The sequence below is a fragment of the Ochotona curzoniae genome, unplaced genomic scaffold (genome assembly GCF_017591425.1).
Source record: "Ochotona curzoniae isolate NIBS_2020 unplaced genomic scaffold, NIBS_Ocur_1.0 contig_908, whole genome shotgun sequence".
Taxonomy (NCBI): domain Eukaryota; kingdom Metazoa; phylum Chordata; class Mammalia; order Lagomorpha; family Ochotonidae; genus Ochotona; species Ochotona curzoniae.
In genome coordinates this window covers 1,793,514-1,818,643 of record NW_024466607.1, presented here as the reverse complement: position 1 = coordinate 1,818,643, position 25,130 = coordinate 1,793,514, and the positions used below count along the sequence as shown (strand labels likewise).

The window sequence follows — 25,130 nt, the reverse complement described above, 5'->3', positions numbered from 1 at the left end:
GCTGGAACAGGTAAAGAAAGAGCTGAGGGTTCGAGGCCTGGGATGAGGGATGGAGGTGAGAGAGGCTGGGTGTGCTAGGATGGAGGTGAGAGAGGCTGGGTGTGCTAGGATGGAGGTGAGAGAGGCTAGGTGTGCTAGGATGGAGGTGAGAGAGGCTGGGTGTGCTAGGATGGAGGTGAGAGAGGCTGGGTGTGCTAGGATGGAGGTGAGAGAGGCTGGGTGTGCTAGGATGGAGGTGAGAGAGGCTGGGTGTGCTAGGATGGAGGTGAGAGAGGCTGGGTGTGCTAGGATGGAGGTGAGAGAGGCTAGGTGTGCTAGGATGGAGGTGAGAGAGGCTGGGTGTGCTAGGATGGAGGTGAGAGAGGCTGGGTGTGCTAGGATGGAGGTGAGAGAGGCTGACCTTGTGCTGCACAATATTTAGTTTATTATAGCAAGAGGAATTTCACTAACTGAAGCTTTTTATGAAAAATTTCAGGTCTGCCTTAATGTATTGGTATGTTTCGCTAGTGCAAAGCAGGTCTTTTTCTGCCCTCTGCAGTCATGGGAGTGCTGGGTTCAGGGTTTTGTGAATGCCACTGGCGGAGCGCCTGCGTCCCCTCCTGCCACTCTATTGACCTCCCTGTGTCCTGGCAGCGAGTGTAGGGCCCTGCTCCAGGACGCTCTCCCCTTCGAGGCCTCCCACCGCTGCCAGGGCCCCCTCTCAGTTTATTTGTCCTGCCTGGGTTGGACAGAACTGTCGTTCCTCCTTGCTCCCTGGTGCCTGCAGGAGACTCTGCAGGCTGTTTTTATACGGGTGGCAGTCATGTTTATGCTACGTTCCAAGACATGTCTGTCTTTTTAATTTGCTTGTCTAAAGTGCCGCCCTGTGGAGGTTAAGCCTGACACGTTCACACGTGTCTGCGCGTTCCCACAGCTGCAGAGGTGTGTGAGGTGTGTGGGTGTGAAGTGTGGGTTACCACCTCTGTCCACACCACCACTGCTGTGCTCTGGCCTTTTCTTGAAGCTGTTACTACAAGTCCAGATCTGTCCCCGGAGAGGGTTGGGAACGGATGTCTTTGCCCTCGCTCGGTGCAGCTGTTTCACCTTAAACCCAAGACAGTTGCCATGGCAATGGTCGACCAGAAATAGGTCAGGTTCAAGTCCTTTCCCTGCTGGAAGGGAGTGCCAAGACTCTGGAAGTTGTCTGGGTGGAGCAGAGCGTGGAGGCGGACAGCTGTCTGCAGCAAGTAGCGCTTGGGGTGAGGTGCTCACCAGGGCCTGCCTGGAAGGCGCTCAAGCCCGAGACATTTGTCGCACAGCCTTGGCACTCTGGCTGGTGTGAGGCTCATGTGTGTTCTCCATAACTTGCTAAACAGTAGGCTTACTAAACAGGATAGAACAGCACTGATTGTTGAGACAGGTACTGGGAAAGGAAGACACGAGGTGAGAACAGATGGGATCTGCTGGATTTGGGCCAGAAGAGGCCCAGGTTTCCTGTAGGTGGCTCGGCCAGGGAACCAAGGGTCCCTCTGCCTCCTCTGTCCTCACTCCTCACCGCGGGAGACCTGAGTCTCGCCCTCCCTCCACATCTGTTCCCTGGGGGCTGCGGTTCCTGGGGCTGCTTGGAGCAGGTGCTGGTGCTCAGGTGTGGAGAATGGGCAGTGGCTGTGCGGGTTGCTTGCCGACATGCTTTGGTTTGCTTAGGTGATCGGGTGGGGGGCTCTTCCTGTCCACCCTTTGCCCCTGGGAGCCTCTGGGCCACAGCTCAGTGAATGTGGGGTGTTCCCGTCAGAGTCATGGAGAGAGGCAGACCCGACATGCTCTTCCAGAGAATTCCTCAGAGAGGGCATAGGTTCTAAGGCTTCTTGGACTTCTTACCCACCCCTGCCCCGCCTGGACAGGGCGAGCCTATGGGTGCAGGGGGCTCAGATGAAGCGTCTCGGGGGCAGGGTGGCTTTTCAGTCAGTAGAGAGCCTGTGTGACCGTGTGGCTGAGGTGAGTAGTGTGGCGGCTTATGTTGTGGCCTCCTTCCCTGGGGCAGGCCCCATTCCAGGAGCTTGCAATGGAGTTCGGTTACTCCTCACAACAGCTCCACACAGCATGTAGCACTGTGTGTGTGAGTGTGTGTGTGTGTGTGTGTGAGTGTGTGTGTGTGTGTGTGTGTGTAAGATTTACAGGGAGGAGGAGACACAGAGAGAAAGATCTTCTGTCTACTGGTTCACTCCCCAAGTGACCTCAATGGCCGGATCTGAGCTGATCCAAAGCCTGGAGCCTCTTCCGGGTCTGCCCTTTACAGGAGCAGTCAAGAGACCCACTGTTGGGTGGTCTGTGTGACGTAATGTGTCATGTTGCTATTTCTCTGCCGTGGTGTATCCTGGTCACTTATGTGGCATTCTTGCATGTGGGTGGACACTTCGTTCTCATTTGTGAGTGGGAAATGGTGGGTGTGGTGGAATAGGTCTGTTCATGCTCGGTTCGGGTCTTACTGTCTTGGGCTCAAACACGAGGTCCCAGACCTGGATACCGGGCAGTGTGCTGTCCCCTCCCTCACCGGGGCTCCCGTGTCCTTAGCTCCGTGGCTGGCATGTCTGGCTGGGTCCTGGGGTAAGCTGAGGGCGTTCTGCAGGGAGAGGCGACGTGCAGGTGTGTGTGAGTGCTGGCCCACAGCCACGGGCTGCTGCATGGGCCTGGGCATGTGCCAGCGACACTGTGCATCGTTACCCCACCTGGCCATGCTTGGTGCCCCATGCAGCATGACAGGTGAATGAATTGGGAGGTTTTGTAACACATTTGCTGCCTGTGGGGCTGGTGCCATGGTGTGGTAGGTTAAGCTGCTTGAGGCATCTCATCCCACGTGGACGCCTGGCACTGCCAGGATCCCATATGGGCGCTTGTTCGTATCCTAGCTGTTCCACTTCTTTTTTTTTATTATTATTTTTTAAAGATTTATTTTTATTATTTTTTCATTGGAAAGGCAGATATACAGAGAGGAGAGACAGAGAGGAAGATCTTCCGTCCGATGATTCACTCCCCAAGTGAGCGCAATGGGCCGATACTATGCCGATCCGAAGCCAGGAGCCTCTTCTGGGTCTCCCACGCGGGTGCAGGGTCCCAAAGCTTTGGGCCGTCCTCGACTGCTTTCCCAGGCCACAGGCAGGGAGCTGGAAGGGAAGCGGGGCTGCCGGGATTAGAACCGGCGCCCATATGGGATCCCAGGGCGTGCAAGGCGAGGACCTTTAACCACTTGCGCCACCGCGCCGGGCCCCTAGCTGTTCCACTTCTGATCCAACTCTCTGCTTATGGCCTGGGAAGGCAGAGAGAGGGCTCAAGTCCTTGGGCCCCTGCTTTCACGTGGGCGACCCAAAGGAAGCTCTTGGATCCTGGCTTCAGATTGGCTCAGCTCCAGCCATTGGGCCATTTGGAGAGTGAACCAGTGGATGGAAGATCTTGTTCTCTCTGTTTTTCCTTCTCTGTAACTGCCGTTCCAATAATAATTAAAAAAAATAATAAAACAATTGCTATTTGTGAAATATATTGAAACACAAAAGGCTATAAGAAACCAAGGGCCTTCTGGTGTGTCCCCTAGACTCAATAGAGGCCACTGTTTCACTATCTCAGTGTGTGTTTGTCTTATTGACTTCTTTAAGTTGAGAGCTGAAACCCACTTGTGCTGGTGCTTAGTGCAGGTTGGGAACGTCCCGGGATGGCTCCTTGCAGGGGTGCATATGTGGCACCAACCTGGGCCCTGGGTCTCCTGGGCGGTGTTTGATCAGCTCCCTGACGGGGAAGGTGCTTAAGGACATGGTGCCTTTTGTTATAAGCGAGGCCTTCCCTGCCAGGCTGTGACCAGGGGTCCGTGAGCAGCTGGGTCGTATCCACAAGAAGGCTGACGGACAGGGTGGGACTTCGTGCCGGTGGTTGTGTGGTCGGCCGGCTCCCTTTCCTTGCGCTGACTGTGCAGGTGGGCCTGCGTGGCTCCCGCCGACTTGGGCGCGTCAGGCAGTGTTGGCAGCCACAGTGGTGGCTTGCTGCATCCCCCCACACTTGTTCCCGGGTGGCAGGGAGATGGGCTCCCTGTCTGCACTGCTTGCTGACTCGTCAGCCTGAGGCTGAGGGCTGCTGGAGAGCTTGCCTGTGGATTTGGTCTTGCTAATAGTCAAGGCGTAGGCGTGGAGCACTCTGAGGCTGGGCTCTCGATTCCGGTCTCACATGACTGGCTCTGGAGCCTGCTTCTTGTGTGTCTGGGAAGTCAGGGCGCACCTGGTGTTGGTGTTTTGGTTGACAGCGTGAATTGGGAGCCAGGCACTTCCCAGGCCTGCGTGATTTGACTTCCTTTGGCTTCTGGGTTAGGTGAGACAGGATTTGCTGCTGTGCCCATGACTTGGGGGAAGTGCCCAGGGTCACCCAGCTGCCATGCACTGGAAGCATGGCAAAGACCTCAGAGGGCCCTGGTGGTGGCCTCACTCTGCCGGATTGCCGGGCCTACCATGGCCTGTTTTGAGGTGGGGGAGGGACATTCCTGGCAGGTGCCAAACTGAAATTCATACTCACCTGGACATGTGTACTTATGAAGAGAAAATAATGTTCTTTTAAGGCTTGGTATGTGCATGTGTTTGCTTTTCAGGTTCCGATGAGGGGGTTTGGCGAGGCACCCACAGGCTCTGCCCTGTGATGTCTTCGCTGCATGTACTGGGTGGTTTCCCTGGGGTGTGCTGGGCCGGGAGGGCTTTGGTCGAGGCTACCTCCGGTGGCCTGGGTTATTGCGGGGTGTGCAATACGCACGGGATTCCTCCCTGGGGGTCCTGCGGCTAACACCTCTGGCCGGCTCTCTCCGAGGTGGCGGCTGCCCCGTGGTGGTTACCAGTGAAGGGAGCTGACTGGAGACACCCAGAGGGGCCCGACTCCACCATCCGGCACAGGTAAGTGTCAGGCGCCAGGTTCCAGTGCGTGGGGCTTCCAGTGCCACCCAGGCGTTTCCTTTATCTTTGCCTGGGCAGTGGTGGTTGATCCTCCCCGAGAGTGGCCCAGACACTGTGTCTCCCTTGCCGCTGTTCCTGTCAGATGGCAACCCCCCACAGGTCGTCCTGCCAGTGGCCCATGGACTGTCCCTGAGGGATAAGCAGCTGTGCCCTGCCAGGTGGCACCTGCGGGAGGCACCTGCGGGAGGCGGGCCCTGGTGTGGGTTGAGGCCAGGAGGTAGTTGTGTGCACAGAAACCCAGACGCAGGAGGAAGGGGCTGGGCAGTGCCTGTGTGGGTGGGCAGCCGCTCTCCCGGGAAAAGCTCCCTCATTGACAGGTGGTTGAGGACGCAGCTCCTGGACAGAGGTCAGGAATCTTAGAACCGGGTCAGGACACAGGTTAGAGGTGGGATTGTGGATGCCCAGGCTCCCAGGAAGTGCCTGGTTTCCTGGACCCTGGTGGAAGCAGCCAGGGCGTCATGAAGGCCCCGTGGGGTTGTGGAGGATCATGCAGTGAACTGCTTCTCCTCGGTGCTGGATTCACTGCTGGGCACCCGAGGGTCCTCAGAGTAAGCGCCATGCCCTGGGGGCTCACTGAGAGGAGCTCAGAGGGGCGTAGGGCCTGAGGATTCGGCCAGTGCTGTCAGGGTCTGGGAGACAGCCTCTCCCATCCCTACTCTGCCTTCAGGACCGAGCGGCGTAAGACCTGCTACAGGGAGGCAGATGTGGCTGCTGGTCTGTTGTGGTAAAATGGGGTGGCCCAGGTGAGAAGCCAGCTGCCAGGGTGAAGCACACGAGGAACCCTGGCCTGCAGGAGGGCCGCTGGAGCCAGGTGGGGTGGGAGGGCAGAGTCCTGCCACACATAGGCCCTGTACGGTCGCAGCTGGCTGCACAGGGGCCCTGGGCATGTCTGGTGCCCAAGGTTGGATTGCAGTGGCCACAACAACCTGGCCTTTGTGAAACATCACCGTACCACACTCTCGAGGGTCTGTGGGAACCCGAGTCTAAGAGGAGCTGCAGCCCATGGGGGCGTCTGGGACATCAGAAGTCTCTGTGTGTGTAGGGGTGGCCAAGATGGCCTGGCTGGGCCTGGGGTTGTGGTCTGGACCACCCCGGGGCATGCACCAAGCTGAGGGGGGTTGCCCCAGCTGGGCACTGCATCCCGTCTGGTGGGTGTTGCCCTGACCTGTGCTCTCCGCCTCTCCTAGGCCACAACACCCCGTGCTCCACGTCTCCTGGAATGATGCAGTTGCCTACTGCACGTGGGCGGGGAAGCGGTTGCCCACGGAAGCTGAGTGGGAATATAGCTGCCGGGGCGGCTTGCACAACAGGTACATTGGGGCAGAGCGGGACGGGAAGGGCTGGAGGGAGTCTCGCCTTGCCGGGCTCTGGAGCATGTTCAAGAGGCGCACAGCTGGGTCTCCTCTTGTCCATGAGGTCCCACCAGGAGACACTGGTGAGCTAGCTTCTGACACTTCGCGGCCCCAGAGCCAAGCGTCCTGCCCGCCGGACTCCCTGTGGCCCAGGGCGCGGGTGGCCACTCAGCACCAGCCACAGGTTGTGCATTGCTGGGAGCTGTGCGAGATGCCTGGCTTTGTTTTGGTGACTGGATGCACTGGTATGTGTCTGCCTGCCTGTGGAACCTTGAGAGAGGAAGTCTCCTGTTTGAGACATATGGGAAAAGCTCCTTCAAACAGCGCGACTGTGTAGGATAGCATGGTCTAGTGGTGTCTGCTCAGCACGCACCGTCCACGTTCACTGCCAGGTCTGCTCTCCAGCTTCCCTCAGCTTCTGCCTTGAGCTCCGCAGTCGATTCCAGGCCTGCCAATCCTCGGAGGTGGCTGGGGCCGTGATATGTACCGTGGCAGGGAGCTTTGAACAAATGCCCTGCCTGAAAGCTTGATGCGTTTATTTCATAGCCAGGGGACACTGGCAGAACAACAGGCCTTGCACTCACTTGTGCCTGGTGGGCTGGTGCCCACATCTCTCCCCACAGGCTCTTCCCCTGGGGCAACAAGCTGCAGCCCAGAGGCCAGCATTATGCCAACCTGTGGCAGGGTGAGTTCCCCGTCACCGACACCGGCGAGGACGGCTTCCGGGGGACGGCGCCCGTGAGTGTGGGGCAGGCACCGAGCTGGGGGTCACGGGGGCCCTGTGTTCTTTCTGGTGTTTTTGAGACAGATACACAGGTTGAGGGGAGAGAGAGAGAATCTTCACTCTCCTGGTTCACTTTGCAGATGCCTGGCACAGCCAGGGCTGGGCAGGAGCTGGGAGCCCGAAGATCGCCGAGCCTGTAGGTGGGGGGACTCACTGACTCAGTTGTGTCCTGCTGCTCCCAAGGCTTCACTCGGCCGGTCGCCGGAGCCAGGGCGTGGATGCAGGAATGGAAGCCAGGCAGTCCGACGTGGGGTGTGTGTGTCTTGGCCAGTGTTTCTGCACAGCCACTGTGTCCTTGCTCACTAAGGTGCTGCCCCAGCCACCTTCCACCATCTTTGCACCTGCCGATGGAGCACCAGATGCTTGTCCCAATGAACACCTGTATAGAGATGCCCCGCAGCCTGGGCTGAGTGCTCAGAAGCACCTGAACCATGGCCCTGCCTTGTTCCTGGTGGACCAGAAGCAGGCTGAAGTCCCCAGAGATGGCTTGTAATCGATTCATTCCCTCCAACCTGTGTCCTGTGTGTGGAAAAGATGTGATTCACAAAACAGTACATTAAAGATTTTTTTCTTAGTTAGGAATATGAAATTTTTGATTGAGGTCTTTTTTATTTGAAATGTGGTGGGGCCCAAGTTTTAGTGTAATCATTAAGACAGTGCTTAGTTTGTCTTTATTACGTACTGGATACCAATCCACTCCCCATCCAGCTGATACAGGAAGACATAGGAGGTAGCATAGGGTGGCCTAGTGCTTGGGCTCCTGCCGTCCGCGTGGGAGACCTGGCCTGGCTTGGGTCCTGAGCTTCTGGCATCGGCCCGACCAGGCCCAGCCCCTGCACTGTGAACCAGTGAATGAGAGGCCTCTCTCTCTCCATTTTCCTTTCAGATAAAGATGATAATCAGTAGACAAAATGTTAAAACTTTGCGTTAAAACAGTAAGGCAGTTCTCAATGAAGAGACAATTAATGTTTTAAGAACTATTATTAGAATCTTATCAGAAAGTTCATGGAAAATGACAGCATGAACAAAGTATACCTGGGCCCTAGTATTCCTTTGCACCAACATATACTTGTCTTCATTCCATTTTCCACACACTTTTTGAATTGCAAAGTGTTTTTTTCTCAGGCCTTCTGTCGGGTAGCAGCCTGTCCTGGGCTCCCTGTCTGGGGCTGTGTTTTGTGGCTATGTCTGACCTGCCTTGGCAGCATGGCGTGATCCTTCTGGAAGGTCTGGAGCCCATGCTCAGACCTCCTGCTCACAGACACGCTTGGTCCTGTTGGGCACCTGCTGCAGGGTTTGACTGCCCTGCCTCGAGTTTATCTCCCTAGCGCCCCGGCTTTGTCAGCGTGGTGCGTGACTCCAGGGCATTTCTGCTTCTCTGTCCTTAGGTTGATGCATTTCCTCCCAACGGCTATGGCTTGTACAACATGGTGGGCAACGCCTGGGAGTGGACATCAGACTGGTGGACTCGCTACCATTCTGTTGAGGAAGCACAGAACCCGGTGAGCATTGGTGCCCCCCAGGCGCGTGCCTCAGTCCCTGCTGCAGTGACTGCCCGAGTTTCCAAGGCTCTTTGTGAGCTCTTGACAGAGCCTGGAACAGCCCCACTAAGTGCTTGTGGGAGCACGGAGTGCGTGTCTTTGAATGGGGCTCTGTGTAATGTCGGAAACCCTCAGGCTCGCAAATTGGATCCAAGTGTGATGGATAACCAACTGCACAGCTCACTCCTGCCTTGCTGATGCTCAGTAGTCTGCGGCCAGGTGCGTGGGTTTGCACACGTTGACGTTCTGGTTCAGCTCAGTTCCTGGGCGAAAGCGTGTGCTTCCTGGGTCAGGATGGAGATGGCAAGTGAGTGATGACTTCTTGCTGTGGCAGGTGTTGAGATGCTCAGGCATCCTGACAAGGCAGCCTTGTCAACCCATGTCCTCTGTCTCCTGGTACATGAAGAAAGCCGAGGGCACGAGTACCAGGGAACTTACAAAGTTTCCCAGAAAAGTTGAATCAGAAACTGCTTATTTGGGTACAAAATTTTGGAAATCCATGTATTCATTAACCTCTTGGAGAACCCTCATGTGCATGCACTTCAAAGCTTTTGACAGCAAGATGCATCCAGCCTTGGTCCCATTACCCAAGATGCACTTAGCTCTGATCCCATTTCCCAAGGTCCACCTAGCCCTGGTCTCATTTCCCAAGGTGCATTTAGCCCTGGTCCCATTTCCCAAGATGCACCTGGCTCTGATCCCATTTCCCAAGATGCACCTAGCCCTGGTCCCATTTCCCAAGATGCAACTAGCTCTGATCCCATTTCCCAAGATGCATTTGGCCCTGGTCCCATTTCCCAAGATGCATTTGGCCCTGGTCCCATTTCCCAAGATGCATTTAGCCCTGGTCCCATTTCCCAAGATACACCTAGCCCTGGTCCCATTTCCCAGGTGCGTTTTTTGAAGCACCCTTGGAGATCCCCGTCTCTGAAGCCGTCTGTCCTGGTAGAACACGTGGGGTTGGAGGCAGCCTGGATGTTCCTTGAGGGGAGGGTGTCACAAAAATGTCCACTGGCAGTAAACTGGATCCTCATAAGTAGTTCCAGGAATGCGTGCTCCTTCCTGGACTGGCTGGGCTGGGAGCATGAGCTGCTGGATTTTAAGTCCTTAGCTTCAGAAAGACATCAAGGATGGTGGCGAAGGAAATCTCAGTCCCTTCTATGAGGGGGTTCCCACAGCTCAGGGTCACTGTGGAGGCTGTCAGGCCATGGACCCAGGCTGGTTTCCAGAATGTGGGATGTTTGTGGCTGTGGAAACACACCACAGACACCTGGGCCACGCAGGGTGCACCTGCGGACTAGTCCTCCACGTTCTCACCTGTACCCAGAAGCCTTGAGTCTCCTGGAGGAGTGCCTGAGGCTGCATCACCTCTGTGGTCGGCTGGGGGCGCAGCCACCTCCCGTGGGCTGCAGGGGTCTTGGTGGTTGCCATCAGCAGTGTGCAGAGCGTCCCCATCCTGCAGCTTCTGTGGGGTGTCACAGCTGTGTGAGCCCAGCACTCGGGCCCGGCGAGGCTGCATCTTGGCGCCTGGTGTAGCTTTCCGTCCTGGAAATGCTTCTGAGCTCGGCTGGAGGGAGTGTTCCCTGTCGCCACTCCCAGGCGACCGGCTGATTCTGGTGTCTATCACGGTGGCCTCACCTGCTTCATGACTTGACGAGGATAAAATCCAACAGTTTTAAGGAGTTGGCTGCAAAGCCTCCTGGACAAGTCCTCATTGGTCACCGAGATCCTCGGGCGCCGTATCCGCTGGCTGCAGACGGCGCCGTCAGTTCCCTCTCCCCCGACCTCCCTGCCTCCCCTCAGTCTCCTGTCATGCCCAGAGCAGATCTCGTCTAAAGAACAAGGTGGTAGCTCTCGGATGTGCCTTCTGAAAAGCATCTTCATTCTGTGCCCTGGCCAAACTGTCTCCTCTTCTTTAAACATTTAATTAGGAAATGTTTCCAGAAGTCTGGAAGAGGACAGAGCAGTGTCCGCGGTCCTGTGCCTCCTTGAACCTGACGCCAGCGCTTGGTGTCCTCGGCGTCGTTAGCTTGGCTGCTCTGCTGTGGGCAGCGTGTGTCCTTGGGGTTGGACATGTCTTTCTGAGCCTGCGTGGCTGAGCCTGTCTCCCTCCTGGCCCTTCTTGGTTTTAAATCACATTGTGTCTTCTCATGTGCGTGCTTATTGTGTGTGAGGAACTAGGGGTTACCTGAGCTTTCCGGAGTGTGATCACCCCTAGAAAGAGTAACTTTGCTTCTGGAAACTTCTGCCTCTGCTTGGCTTGTTTCCATCAGGCATGCACCCGCTAGAAGCTGTCTCATGAGGGCTGGCCTTTTGGCGTCCTCCTGGAAGCTGCCTGTTGGGGTGCTCTCCGGAAGGCTGGGGTGTGGCTGGGGCAGGGGGCCGGTCTGGGGTGTGTACCCTTAGTTACTCACTGTGTTGGGGTGCTCTCCGGAAGGCTGGGGTGTGTGCCCTCAGTTACTCACTGTGTTGGGGTGCTCTCCGGAAGGCTGGGGTGTGTGCCCTCAGTTACTCATGGCTGCAGTGGTCACTTGGGCTCCCCAGAGGCCTGTGAGTCTCTGGCGTTTGGCAAAGAGGCAGGTGCGTGATTATTGTCTCTCCAATAATGCCGGTCCCAGCCGCCCAGAATTCGCATCTGATCCCTGCCCACACCCCAGCCCCACCCAGGTGTTCTGGAAGCAGGAGTTCCTGGGGATGATGTGAGCCACAGTGTTCATGTGATCAATAAACACTGGATTCCTGAGCTGGCCCTCAGAGTGCCGTGTAACGCCTGGGGGCCTGCAGGTGGAAAGCGTCTTGGGGAGCTGGGACCAGCCAGCACCCTGAGTACACAGGCGACTGGGGACGTGGCCTTTCCGCTTCAGTGACTTGAGGGAGGACGGGTTAATCACTAGTTTGGATTTTACTGGGTGGTCTTTGTGGCAAAGCAGCAGAACGCCTTGCATGCTTCCTGTAGGGTCCCGAGAACAGACGGTTCCAGGCCACATGCAGTGTGGGTCCGTTTGGGGTTTTCCCCGTGGGTGTCCCCTGGAGGGGCCGCCAGTGCCCACAGTGAGAGGGCACTGCTCACGCCTCTTCACTCAGTCCAGGGTGTGTTCAGGACTGTGCTGTGTTTTAACCACATGGTTTTCCTTCCTTCTTCCTTCTTTTTATGATTTCTTTCTTTATTTGAAAGTCAGAGTTACAGAGAGGGGGCTTCAGAGGTCTCCCCGAGTGGCCACACGTCAGGCTGGGTTAGGTCTCGTGTGGGTGGCAGGGGCCCAAGCACTGGGTCTGCTCTCTGATGTTCTCCCAGGTACACACATTATCAGGGAGCTAGATCACAAGTGGGGCAGCCAGGACTCCAACTGGGGTCCACGTGTGACGTGAGCATCGCAGGCAGAGGCGTAATGTGCAGTGCTAGCCCCAGAGTGTTTTTAAAAAGTGGCTCGTGTGTTTTTTCTTTTTGGTAACCTAACGTGAATGCCCGTGTTCATCTGTGGCGGTACACGGAGCTCTCAGCCATGACTGCACCTGCCGTAGGAGGCTGTCCTGCAGTCTGAAGACTAGAAAGCGGTGCTCTGTGAGTCCCAGCCCCTGCTACCTCCGTTTTGTCGCTGGGGCCAGTGTTTCCCGCCCCCAGTGTGACGCGTGACTACAGGGCCAGCACTGTCACCACACTCCTTGAGTTGGGGAAGGGACACGTTCCTTTGGGAGGTGGGAGCTGGCAAAATGCAGCTGTGGGAATCCTCTTCCTGTTCACCCCAGTGTGATGACTGCACAGTGCGGAGAAAATGACTGATTGTGTGCGTTTCAGGCACCGGGTACTCACCGCAGTGGACACGCTGGTTTTGCCGAGGGATCCTGGGGGGCTGTTAGTCCACACTGTGTGTAACGTGCTGCTCTTCTAGTTCTTTCTCTGACCTTTCTTTGGGACTCAGCTCCTTTTCCTTGCTTTGTGTAAAAACTAAAACCAGTTGCTGTGCGCCGTTCACTGGTCCTTGTCTTGGGTGATCAGGGAGATTTGTGCCACCCAGCCAGAGCGTGGTAGAGCAGAACCTCCCAAGAAGAGGATGTGCAGGAAGTGTGCTCACACAGGAAGGGGTCTTCTCAAGCCGTTAGGAGCAGTAGGCCAAGCTTCTGCCTGTGTGCTGACATTCCACGTGGGTGCTGGCACAGGTCCTGGCTGCTCCGCTGCCCATGAAGCTCGCTGCTGATGGCTGGGAAAGCAGCTCAGGGTGGCTCAAGTGCTTGGGCCCCTGCACCCGTGCAGAAGACCTAGAAGACGCTCCTGGCTTCAGATCTACTCAGCTTTGGCTGATGCAGTTATTTGGGGATGAACCAGTAGATGGACCACCCTGTCTCTGTCTCTCCTTCTCTCTGTAACTCTGGCTTTCAAATTAAAAATAAAATAAACCTTAAAGAAAATCTGGAGTTGCTGCTACACCCGTGAGCATGGCTGGACTGAACGCTGGTGACTGGCTGGCAATGGAGACCATGCATCGTCTGTGCGGTGCACGTGGAGATGTGACAGGTCCCCGCCACTCTGAAAAGCAGTTTGCAGTCTCTCTGTCGTTTTGTTAACTTGTTCATTAGCTTTGGCTATGATGTAAATTAAAAATAGGTTTTCTAAAAAAATTAAAAAAGATTATGTTGAAAAAGGAAGAGCCAAAGCAGAGCAAGGAGCGCCTTCTACCTGCACCTCCTCGGCCTTCTCCAGGGAGATACAACCCAGCAGCCCTCAGAAGTGACAGGTGCGTGAAACAGGCGGAAGCTGGAGCCAGCTGGGCAGTCCTTCACACGGCAATGCTCACCGGCCAGCAGGTGTATGCCATAGGCTGCGCCTCGGTGGTGGCAAGGAGCAGGTGGCTGTGGGCAGTGGGCTGTGTGGCTCTCGAGGGACAGCTGCGGGACGGCAGAGGCCGTGTCTCGTGACTGCACTGTGTTAACAAGCCATCCTGGAGGGAGAGCCTGTCTGGATGGGCCGTGGCTGGGGTGGGATGTCCTGGCTGTGGCCGTGGCTGGGGTGGGATGTCCTGGCTGTGGCCGTGGCTGGGGTGGGACGTCCTGGCTGTGGCCGTGGCTGGGGTGGGACGTCCTGGCTGTGGCCGTGGCTGGGGTGGGATGTCCTGGCTGTGGCCATGGCTGGGGTGGGACGTCCTGGCTGTGGCCGTGGCTGGGGTGGGACGTCCTGGCTGTGGCCGTGGCTGGGGTGGGATGTCCTGGCTGTGGCCGTGGCTGGGGTGGGACGTCCTGGCTGTGGCCGTGGCTGGGGTGGGACGTCCTGGCTGTGGCCGTGGCTGGGGTGGGATGTCCTGGCTGTGGCCGTGGCTGGGGTGGGATGTCCTGGCTGTGGCCGTGGCTGGGGTGGGAGGTCCTGGCTGTGGCCGTGGCTGGGGTGGGACGTCCTGGCTGTGGCCGTGGCTGGGGTGGGAGGTCCTGGCTATGGCCGTGGAGGGAGCCCTGGGGAGGAGACAGTCTGCTCCGACATCAGACCTCAGGGAGATGGTGCTGGGCTTCTGAGTGGAGGAGCAAGCTGACCTTGGGGTACACTCTTCTCTGTTGTCCTTCTTCCCTCTTGTGAATCTGTAGTGAATCTCAAAAGTTTAATGTTTTGATGGAAAGAAAAAAATCATTCTAGATCAAGAAGGACAGTAGATCTGTTAGTTTTTCTGCTGTGGTCCCAGGAAATCCAGCTGTTATTCCAGCGCAGAAGGGGTAGATGCTAAAGATGGCACAGCATGGCTGACACGCATTGGGCAGGCTAGTCAGGTGAATGCAACAAGTTCGAGCGTTGCTTCTTGTCTCCTTTGTTAATTCCTTTAAATAAGCATGGGGTGGTTTAAAGCAGCAGGCGTCAGTGTACTGTCTCCCCGTAGTGTGTGTGGCAGTAGTACCGAGTGCTTCATAGTGTTTTCTACAGTTTAAACACAAGGTGTGGGAATGTGTGCGTGGAGGACTCGTTCCACATCTTAAAACTGTCATGTCAGGAGGCACATTTTGCTTGGCTCTGGCCGTAGGACTGGTTGCTCATAGGTTGGCATGATTGATAATAAAGTTCATTTGGTTCAGAGGCCCTGCCGCTCTGGCCCACCCATCATGGCCTGCCTGCCACACAGTCACTTTAGCAGCTGTTGACATTCATTGCCTAGATTTGGTTTTTCTTTTGAATTAAAAGTAACAATACTTGCCGTGGCACTCTTACTTCTTCTGCCTCTTCGAAGCTCATTCCCTTCTAACTGGTCTCTTCCCCTGAGGTGTCTTTGTACAAGGATGGAATAAATGCCCACAACGTCATGTTCATGTTTGTGCAAACATGTACGTATCCACAGGTGCCGTGTTCTCTGGGAGGTACACGTGGCTCCCCTCTGCTGGTGCAGTCGCGCCCTGCGTTCAGTATAGGGCTTGTCGGCTGCTCATTGGCGGAGATCTGTCCTCTTCTGGAAACTTCTGTGGCTGACATGCTGCTTGTCGGGGAGGGTTGGGCCTGGAGTGTGTCATTGTTGCTGAGCCTGGGACCCAGATCCTGCGGCAGGCTTGCCCCTGGCCCATGTGTGGTCTGGGCATCTGCTGGATGGCTGCATGGCTGAAAGTGGTCACACCTTCCCAGTGTGTAAGCTGGGCGCTGAGTTCTGTGTCCCCACACCCTGAGGGCCCCTGCTGGATCTGTTTTCAAGAGTGGCACCTGTGGCTGGGTTCTGAGGCTATAGGGAGTGATGTGGCATTGCTCTGCGTGTGAGTGTGTATGGGAGCTGAGTGGCCGTGGGCAGCAGTGCCCCTGGGGACAGCATTCATGCTCTGGCGTGGCTGTGGTGCGGAGGAGCTTCCTGGTAGCCTCAGATGTCTCTGTGCAGCTTGCCCGATGGCAGGATGCGTTCATAGGTAAGTGTCCTGAGTCCAGCGTGCTACCTGGAGGAAGTGCTGCCAGAGCTGTAGGTGGGCTGTTTGCAGTGCGGGAGGGGGCGTGATGAGATAGGACATCTGGGGACCTGGATAGGAGGAGGCTGTGGAGGGGAGAGGCTGGCGGGAGCCACAGTGTGTGAGGCGCAGCTGGTTCTCCTGGACTGACCACATTTTTTGTCTCCATCCCTAGAAAGGCCCCCCGTCGGGGAAGGATCGGGTGAAAAAAGGCGGATCCTACATGTGCCATAAGGTCAGTGCCATCCCTGCCTGGGGTGTGGGTCCCCGGGGCCCTGTTCCCACGTGCTCACATGGCGCGGGTCCCCTTCTGAACTGGAGAGCACATGGCTCACAGCACATGGAGCAGAGGTTGTGTGTGACCTGCAGCTCGGCCTCCAGCTGTGGACACCTGTCCTCTCCGAGGCTTGGGGTGTCCCTGCGGGCCAGGTGGGCTGTATGCCTTCCCTTGTGTAAGTCTAGAAGCACAGCTGTCACTCATCCAAGACCCTCACACCACTTTTGTGCTCATTGCGTTTCCCTAGCCCTGTTAGACTCGCCTGCAGAGGACCTTGGCAAGGTTTGGGTCAAAGTGGAGTTGCGGGATAATGAGCTTCCATGGCTCTGTGGCTCCTGTTATTTGAAGGGACAAGTTGGAAATATGGACAGTTCCTCTTCTTTAACCGAAATGAGTGCTGTCATTTTTTTATGCTCTTTTACTTTGGCTAGAAACTACAATATAGTCTTTTTAAAAAATTATTTATTTATTTATTTTTATTGGAAAGTCAGATATACAGAGAGGATCTTTCATCTGCTGATTCACTCCTCAAGTGGCCGAAACGGCCAGAGCTGAACCGATCCAAGCCAGGAGCTTCTTCCGATTCTCTTATGTGGTTGCAGGGTCCCAAGGCTTTGGACCTTGCTCAACTGCTTTCCCAGACCACAAGCAGGAAGCTGGATGGGAAGAGAGGCTGCTGGGATACGAACCAGCTCCCATGCGGGATCCCGTCGCGTACAAGGCGAGGACTTTAGCCTCTAGGCTACTGCGCTGGTCCCAGAAACTACAGCAGTACAGTCTTGAGTCGGAGTGGTGACAACAGACATTCATACTTTATTCTTGACCTTAGGAGTAAACACACACACATTCTGTTTCTTTATTTGTTTTTTCTCCCTTTTAATTGGACATATTAGCTCTTTTTTTTTTTCCCTAGCTGCCTGTTGTCAGCTGTAGGATGCTTGCTTCTGCTCTTACGGGTTTTATCAGCAGTGGATATCGATTTTGTTGATTTTTTTCTGTATTGATTGTAATGAGTAAGTGGGTTTCTTTTTCAGTTTGTTGGTATGGTGATTTGTCCTGATTTGTTTTCAGATACTAAACCATCCTTGCATTGCTGAAACGCATACCACTTAGTCAAGATACAGTGCCCTTGTTAAGCATGTTGGGGCCACCCGGCTGCCGTGCCCAGAGCTTCCGTCCTGTCTTGAGTGGGTACTGGGCTGTTTGCTTTCCCTGTCTTCTGCTTCTTCTGCCAGGGTCTTGCTGCCTTCCTGGACCCAGTCGGGAAATGCTGCCTTTGCTGTGTGTGTGTTAGAGCGCATGTAAACTTAGCATTATTTCTTCCTGAAATGTTCGATAGCATTTTCTAGTAATGGCATTTAGGCCTTGAATTGCAACTCTGATTTAACTGATTGGATTATACAGTTTATTTGTTTCTTCTTGAGTAAGTGCCCGTGACTTGTGTCTCAAGGAATTTCCTTTCTTCTTAACATCATCTCTGCCTTTCCACTGGATGTTTAGATCATTGCTATGGGTTGATTTAGGTTTATATTACACATGTCTGATTTTTCCTGGCCTAACTGAAGGATGAGGTTTAGTTTGAGTTGTCTCAGGATGATGGGGAGAATATTCTGGAAGAGGAGCACACAAAGTGACAAAAGGAATGGAGAGTTACAGGGTTTTCCAAAGAAAAGTGACAGCCCCAGGACCCTGGGCAAGTGAACTCGATGTGACTCGAGCCTGAACAGAGTCTGTGAGGTCTGAGTGCAGCACGATTTGGGTTGGGAATATGTTTTGGACAACTCATTGTTCCCATTAGATCGAATGGTTCTGTGATTCGATTTGTGGCTGCTCCTTGCTGAGTGGTGCAGGTCTGGGCAGATGCCTTCAAGCCTCAGCTTTGAGCACAGTGTCCAGCTCTGAGCACAGGTGTGGCCGTGGAACCCAGGGACTTTGTCTGCATCTCTGTGCCTCAGTTTCCCTTCATGTAGACACTCCACATGTGCAAAGGGTTGTTGGGAGGATTTGGTGGGTCAGTAAGTGAACAGTGCCTGGAGCGTCTCCTGGACTAAACAGCCGAGCAACGTTAGTTGTGGCCATGGCTTTTGTTGGATTGAGCCCAACGAAGCTCTCAGCCCACGGGCTAACCGCCCAGTGTGAGCTGATGTCCTGGTGTGAGCTCACGGCTCAGTGTGAGCTGATGTCCTGGTGTGAGCTCACGGCTCAATGTGAGCTGATGTCCTGGTGTGAGCTCAGGGCTCAGTGTGAGCTGATGTCCTGGTGTGAGCTCAGGGCTCAGTGTGAGCTGATGTCCTGGTGTGAGCTCAGGGCTCAGTGTGAGCTGATGTCCTGGTGTGAGCTCACGGCTCAGTGTGAGCTGATGTCCTGGTGTGAGCTCACGGCTCAGTGTGAGCTGATGTCCTGGTGTGAGCTCACGGCTCAGTGTGAGCTGATGTCCTGGTGTGAGCTCAGGGCTCAGTGTGAGCTGATGTCCTGGTGTGAGCTCACGGCTCAGTGTGAGCTGATGTCCTGGTGTGAGCTCAGGGCTCAGTGTGAGCTGATGTCCTGGTGTGAGCTCAGGGCTCAGTGTGAGCTGATGTCCTGGTGTGAGCTCAGGGCTCAGTGTGAGCTGATGTCCTGGTGTGAGCTCAGGGCTCAGTGTGAGCTGATGTCCTGGTGTGAGCAGTGAGAGCAGCGGAGGGAAGCCAGTGGAGCTGGGTTCTGGTGGCTTCTCCTTAAGGGTTTATCTACCACGAGCTGCAGTTCCCTTTCCAGGGTCTCCTAGCCCTTAAAATCTTCCCCTCAGGAAGACCATGTTGCTGTCCCGTTAGACTTGAGAACCCCACGGCTGGGAAGAAGTCATTATCTGGAGTGGTTTGCTGGCAGCCCTGGGCCAAAGTTGTTAGCACAGATATTAAGTTTAATTTCATGCAGTAATTAGCCATTTTGATGAAACGGGGCTAAAACAGGTACTTTGCACCACCCTGTTCTTAATTAGCAGGATGACCCATTTTCTAGCCACGCAGACCTTGCATCCTTAGGAACCACTTCTGGTGCTAAAAGTAGAGTTGGAAAATAAAAAAAAGCGAACAAGCAGGACATGGGTAACTAGGCCGGTTAGTCGCAGGACATGGGTAACCAGGCCGGTTAGTCGCAGGACGTGGGTAACCAGGCCGGTTAGTCGCAGGACATGGGTAACCAGGCCGGTTAGTCGCAGGACATGGGTAACCAGGCCGGTTAGTCGCAGGACGTGGGTAACCAGGCTGGTTAGTCGCAGGACGTGGGTAACCAGGTCGGTTAGTCTTGAGTGACGCGCTGCACCAGCGCTAAAAAGGAAGAGCCTGTTGGGGCACTGAGCGAGGGCGTGTGCCCACTGCTCCGCCATGCCCACTCTGTGGCAGGACCCACTGTTCCAGTTCAGGTCTTTATTGTTTGGCTAGGGTAGATCTCGGGGACAGCTGGGATTGAATGGAGAACTAACTCTTTGTAGTACAAAGAAAACATTTTTCATCCTAGAAAAATTAGGAAATAAAGATGAAAATGAAAATAAAAACCATGAGTTCTGCTGTGTAGAAAATTTTTTAGCTCTTGAAATTTTGTTTGAAAGGTAGAGAGAGAAGGTACGACAGAAGCAGCTAGGTAGATCTTTGAGCCGCTGGTTCATGCCATAGATGCCCACAGCAGCCAGGGCTGGGCCAGGAGCCAGCTCTGGGGGGCGGAGCATCCGCTGCCTCCTGGGGTGCGCATTAGCAGGAAGCTGGGTTGGAATGAAGCTGGGTCTTGAACCCAGGCCCTCCGATATGGGATGCAGCATCCTGAGAAGCGTCCTGCTGTGGAGCTCCATGCGTGTCTGTGTCCTGCTTTTTAAAACACCCTGTAGTGAGTGTTCTGCCAGGCTGTTTTGCACCCTGGCATTGTTGTCTTTGCACCTAGTAGTCAGTGTTTATCGGGGACTTCAGGTCCCACCTGGTCACAGCCTCTGCGGTGTCGCGGTGTTGGGCTGTGGAATCCTTCTCCCCCCGTGCTGGCACTTCGCCGGAGCTGCGCCTGTGCACTGTGGCATGCAGACCTGCAGTGTTGCTTAGCAGTGGCACTCCATCCTCTCAGTGTGCCCTTTCTGGAGCACGTGTGTGTCTGCAGGCAGATGCTGGCCCCGGGCGTTAGGTCTCCCCACAGTCCGGCCTGAGCTTCTGAGGCTGGCCTGCTGGGCTTCGTTGTTCAGCGGGGACCCCCACCTGACCCCCAGGGTCGGATGACACTGGCCAGTTAGCACTGGTTTCTGAGATGCCCTCTAGCCCTCACATCTGCTGGTGAAAATGGAGGAAAGGTCTCAGGGGTTCCTTGGAAGGTCCGTTTTATCCATGTCTGGGAGAGATTCTGCCCGTGGCTAAGTGGTCAGTGAGCCTTGGAGAATTCCCCTGCAGGTGCATGAATGTGCAAGCCTTTGCTTGTTGCTCTGCTAGTCCCTCTGTCTGCCCAGCAGACTGGACCATGTCTCTGTCCCAGTTGCCCACCCACGCTTCCTGCACTTGGCCCCGGCCGTTTTGTCCCCAACCAGTCATTGGGTCTTTGCCTGGGATTCTCGTTGTGAATACCCTGGAGCGGCATAGCCCCCATGACCTTCCTCCCAGCCGCCTTCCCAGACTGCCCTGCATGAGGGAGCCCCCTAGCCCCGTCTCCCTCCTGTGCATGCCTGCGATGGCTGTTGCCGGAAGCAGTTTGTTTTTTTGGCTGGCTACTCCCTGTTGAATGCCAGTCCCTGAAACAGGTGCTTTATTGGTCTTGCACTGACCGTATCCCGATGCCTAAAATAGCATGTTTTGTATTGTAAGCACACTGGCGTGTTTAATGACTAAGCCAAACCAGGCTCTGACAGGATCGGGCTGTGGGTTTGCTGTCCTCTGAACTTGCCTGGATTTTTCCACTTTGGTGCTGCTGATGTCATTGTTTTCCCTGCTCCTTCCTTCGTGTCGTTGGGCTCCTGTAAGTGCAGCTCAGAGTGTGGCCCACAGGCTTCCAGCTCAGCAGCACCCACACCCTTGTTGGAAACCCAGTCTCTCTCTGTGTGGTCCAGGAGCAGGTGTTTCAAGCAGCCTTACCTAACCTGAGCCATCATGCTGTTCACCTCCCCTGCAGGTCAAAGGTCAAAGCCAGCTTCTGGGAAGTCCTTCCTGAAGACCCTGGCTTTCTGCCAGGGCCGCTTTCTTCACCTGAGTCTCTGAGAGGTCAGCGTGTCTTGCCGCAGCCAGTGAACTGCATGCACATGGCCTGGGCTTGGGTTCCACCCATGGGGGCCAGGAAGAGCTTGCGTGTGGCTTGTTCTTTGTGCAGCAGCGTCACGGGCGAGAGTGTCCGGGCCGCCTGCTGGTCGGCCTCCCCGGCCTCAGGTCTGCTTGGTCTGCATGGGACCCTGGGAAGTCCACCAGTTGCTCCTCACAAGAGCTAAGTGTGCTGGTTTCAGGGTGCCCTGGGGGGTCGTTGCAGCTGGAGCAGGGTCTCTATCTTGTCTTCCTGCCCCACTCTTGTGTGACAGTGTCCATTGCCTGTGCGTCACACTTGGGAGCAGAGTTAGAGAGAGAGAGGGAGAGAGGATGAGACTCTGACCTGCTGGTTCACCTCCAGATGGCTAAAGCCAGGAGCCAGGAGCTTCTTCCAGGTCTCCTGCGGAGGTGCAGGGACCCACGCACTTGGGCCATCCTTTGCTGCCTTCCCAGGTGTGTGAGCAGGGGACTAGATTGGAGGTGAAGCAGCCACTTCCAGACCAGTGCCTGGATGGGATGCCAGTGTCGCAGGCTGCACCACAATTCCGGCCCTCCAGTGTCTCCTGTGTCAGGCACATGTGGTCCGCGCCTTCTCTGCCAAGAAACGGCAATAGGCTACATTCCTCACTGGTTGCCATCGTTGGCCATCTGTGCAAGGCCGAGCCTCATGTCGCTGGTTATGGTGGAAGTACCCAGGGGACTTGTGTGTCGGCTTCACAGATAATATTCATGAGGATTAGAAGCATTTGACTTTGGTGAGTGGAAAGAATCAAAAGAATTTATTTAAAAAGCAGCTCTTGCCTGCTGACCTGATTTCCGCCCCCCACACATTGTCCCTTTTGTGAGAGGCTCCGGAGTGACTCAGCTCAGCTCGCCAGGCAGTGGCCCAGCAGCCGACAGGGCCTTGAGCCCTTCTGCCACTTGGAGCCCGTGCCCGCTGCGCACAGGGAGACTTGAGTACGGCTTGAGTATGTACATGGCCTTGAGACCTGAGTATGTCGCCTTGGATCCGAGAACAGCCCTACGCCACAGGTGACCAGTAGGTGACCAGGCTCTTGCCTGTGTGCGTCCGTCCATGGCTTGCACGTAGGGCAGTGAAGAGAGACGGCAGGCGTGGGGCCTTGCCCTGAGCACATGGAATCCGGCACACTGATTTAGACTGACTTGCTATCCTCTTTGCTTCCCCACCCCTGCGGGCTGTTACATTGGAACAAGTGACAGGGTCTGGGGTGCACCAGTTGGCTGCTAGTGTCTGTGTGTGTGAGCACACTCGTTCCTGTTGGAGTACAGCATCACTGGCATAACCACACCACGCTGCCCAGTGCGTGGCTCTCGGGGTCCCTGCTGGGACCTCCAGCGGCAGCCGGGTGTCCTGAAAAGGCAGCTGTGGCATCCCGCCTTCGCTGCACGCTGTGCTGTTAGCCTGCCAGCCCACCCAGCCGTGAGCGATGGCTTACTCTTCCTGTGCGCTCTCAGTTGCCGTGTATCGTCACAGCTTCACTGACTGTCCCTCGTGTGCCTGTTCTGGAGGGCTGCGGAGCCCGTGACCCCAGGATAATGACTGCACATTGTGCTTGCGTTCTCAGTATTCAAGTCTTGTGTTTTTTTTTTTTTCAAGGTTATTTATTTGAAAGGCAGAGTTAGGCAGAGAGAGAGCACGTTTATTTATTGGCTCATTCCCCAAATGGCTGTATCAGTGAGGGCTGGCCAAGCTGGAGCCAGGCATTTCTTGTGGTCTCCCACGTGGGCACAGGGTCCCAAGGACTCGGGCCACCTGCTGCTGCTTTCCCAGATGGGTTAGGAGGGGGCTGGATTCGAGTTTGCCATCAGTGGCTCAGCCCCTTGTGGGATGTTGAAGCTGCAGGTGGTGGTTTAATCCACACGCCACAGTGCTTGTCTCAGGTGGGGAGCTATGCAGTTAGCTACACCGAGGTTACACAACACACACCGTTTTGTACACTATTCCATCTCCTGTTTGAGTGTGGGAATGTCCTGTATCAGGTGACTCTCCATGGCTGTTTGCTGCTCAAATGGATGCGCCCAAACTTCAGAACCGTTGGTCATTGCATTGTTCCTTCTCTGTTCCAAGTCAGGTTTGTTCAGAACCACTAACCCAGTACACCTGACGCAGCGAGTCACACAGGAGGGAGCTGGCCATGGGCAGTGGGCGAAGGCAGAGACAGAAGAGAGGAAGAGAAAGGGGCCTCCTGCCATCGTGACAGGAGGGGCCTCCGAGGCACCCCAGCTGGGGAGAGAGGGGCCGCAGGAGTGGACGAGGGAAAGAGAGAAAACGGAAGAGAACCCAGGAGCTGGTATTGGCAGTACAGACCATGGGGATTGGTAGAACTGGTGGTAGGCAGGCTCAGGGACATGGGGCCGTAAGGGGTGGGAGGATAGCGCTGTTAAAGGGCAGAAAGCTTAGGTAAGTGAGGCCTAGACCTAGGGCAGGCAGGTGTTTAAGGTGGCCCAGGTGTAAGGTGGCAGGGTCCCATCACTGGTGGGCCACTGTTTGACTCGCTCCTTGCAGGCTTGATACCAACACACCTGTGCTGTGTCTGTTACGTGCTGGGTTGCGTCTGGTTAACTGGCCGGGTATGGGAAGGCCCCGACTTCTCTCCCACTGGGCCTCACGCACACTCCTCTGCTGCCCATGGACCCTGGCTGAGCAGGGGACACTCACTTGCCTTCTCTGTGCAGTCCTACTGCTTCAGGTACCGCTGTGCCGCCAGGAGCCAGAACACCCCCGACAGCTCCTCCTCCAACCTGGGATTCCGATGCGCCGCTGACCGTCTGCCCACCACAGACTGACAGCTGAGGAGCCTGTCCAGAGCCCAGCTGGCGGGCCGAAGCCGCACCCCGAGGGGCTCCGTCCCTGCCCGGTGGCCAGTGGAACTGTCTACACATCAAATCGCTGACCTGCCTTGTCACACGCTCTGTGTGCTGTTGTGTCTTTGGAGACCGTCACCCTGTTTGACTTTTGAGAGTCTTTTAAAGAGAAGGGTGGTGCAGGAACCCCAACAAGGAGTGGCAAGAGCATGGGGTGCAGCATGGAACTTCCCAGCCTTACTGCTGCCTTCCGTTGGACCCCAAAGTCTGTGACTACACAGTGAGAATTCTCACCAGATGATTCTGTACCAATGCCCCCTTGCCTCGTCCCTGCCCCTTGTGCGCCCTGGGGGGCGTGATCCTGGGCTTGCCCCGTCCCTGCCCCGTGTGCGCCTTGGGGGGAGTGATCCTGGGCTTGCCCCGTCCCTGCCCCGTGTGCACCCTGGGGGGCGTGATCCTGCGCTTGCCCCGTCCCTGCCCCGTGTGCGCCCTGGGGGGAGTGATCCTGCGCTTGGCCCGTCCCTGCCTCTTGTGCGCCCTGGGGGAGTGATCCTGCGCTTGGCCCGTCCCTGCCTCTTGTGCGCCTTGGGGGGGCGTGATCCTGCGCTTGCCCCGTCCCTGCCCCGTGTGCGCCTTGGGGGTGCGTGATCCTGCGCTTGCCCCGTCCCTGCCCCTTGTGCACCCTGGGGGGAGTGATCCTGCGCTTGCCCCGTCCCTGCCCCGTGTGCGCCCTGGGGGAGTGATCCTGCGCTTGGCCCGTCCCTGCCCCGTGTGCGCCTTGGGGAGCACAATCATGTGAACGTAAAGCTTGTGCTTGTTTTCAGGAAGGCGGGGCACGAGCCTGCTCCGTTGCTTCTGCACTTTTGTTTTTCCCAGGAAACCAGTGTCTTTCTGTTACCATGGCGAGGCGCTGTGGCTGTGTTGGGGTGCCGAGGGCTGCGGAGCACACAGACACGCGTCTGGTGCCTTGGCCGTCCGTGAGCTTCAGAAGTTAAGTGCCTTTGGTCGGGGCGGTGGGGAACCCCACTTCCCTTCTCGCTAGAGCCTGTGGTGAGTGAGAAAGGAGCGCCAAGGGGCAGCTGTGGGGGCCTGGTCATTGGAAGCTTTGAATCAGGCACTGTGCCCAATAAACTGCTACCTGCCGAATCGGGCCCGGGCCCGGCGCGTGCTGCTCCTCCCTCCCTGCCGCCTCTGTCCCTTGCGGCGTTCTCAGACTTGCTCGGAAGAGCAGCCTGTGGTCTGCTGAGCCAGCGTG

The 25,130-nt window shown here is 56.0% G+C and overlaps 1 protein-coding gene across 1 annotated transcript in view; it reads left to right on the top strand.

Annotated features, from left to right (window-relative positions):
- The window catches only part of SUMF1 (sulfatase modifying factor 1), a 41,385-nt gene extending 17,034 nt beyond the window's left edge, over window positions 1–24,351 (top strand). The window contains exons 4-9 of the mRNA XM_040995100.1: window positions 4,816–4,898; window positions 6,146–6,268; window positions 6,934–7,048; window positions 8,483–8,596; window positions 15,708–15,767; window positions 23,747–24,351. Of these exons, the coding sequence (XP_040851034.1) occupies window positions 4,816–4,898; window positions 6,146–6,268; window positions 6,934–7,048; window positions 8,483–8,596; window positions 15,708–15,767; window positions 23,747–23,857 (606 nt within the window). The 3' untranslated portion in view covers window positions 23,858–24,351. The remainder of the gene's footprint in view (window positions 1–4,815; window positions 4,899–6,145; window positions 6,269–6,933; window positions 7,049–8,482; window positions 8,597–15,707; window positions 15,768–23,746) is intronic.
- Window positions 24,352–25,130: the final 779 nt, after the last annotated feature.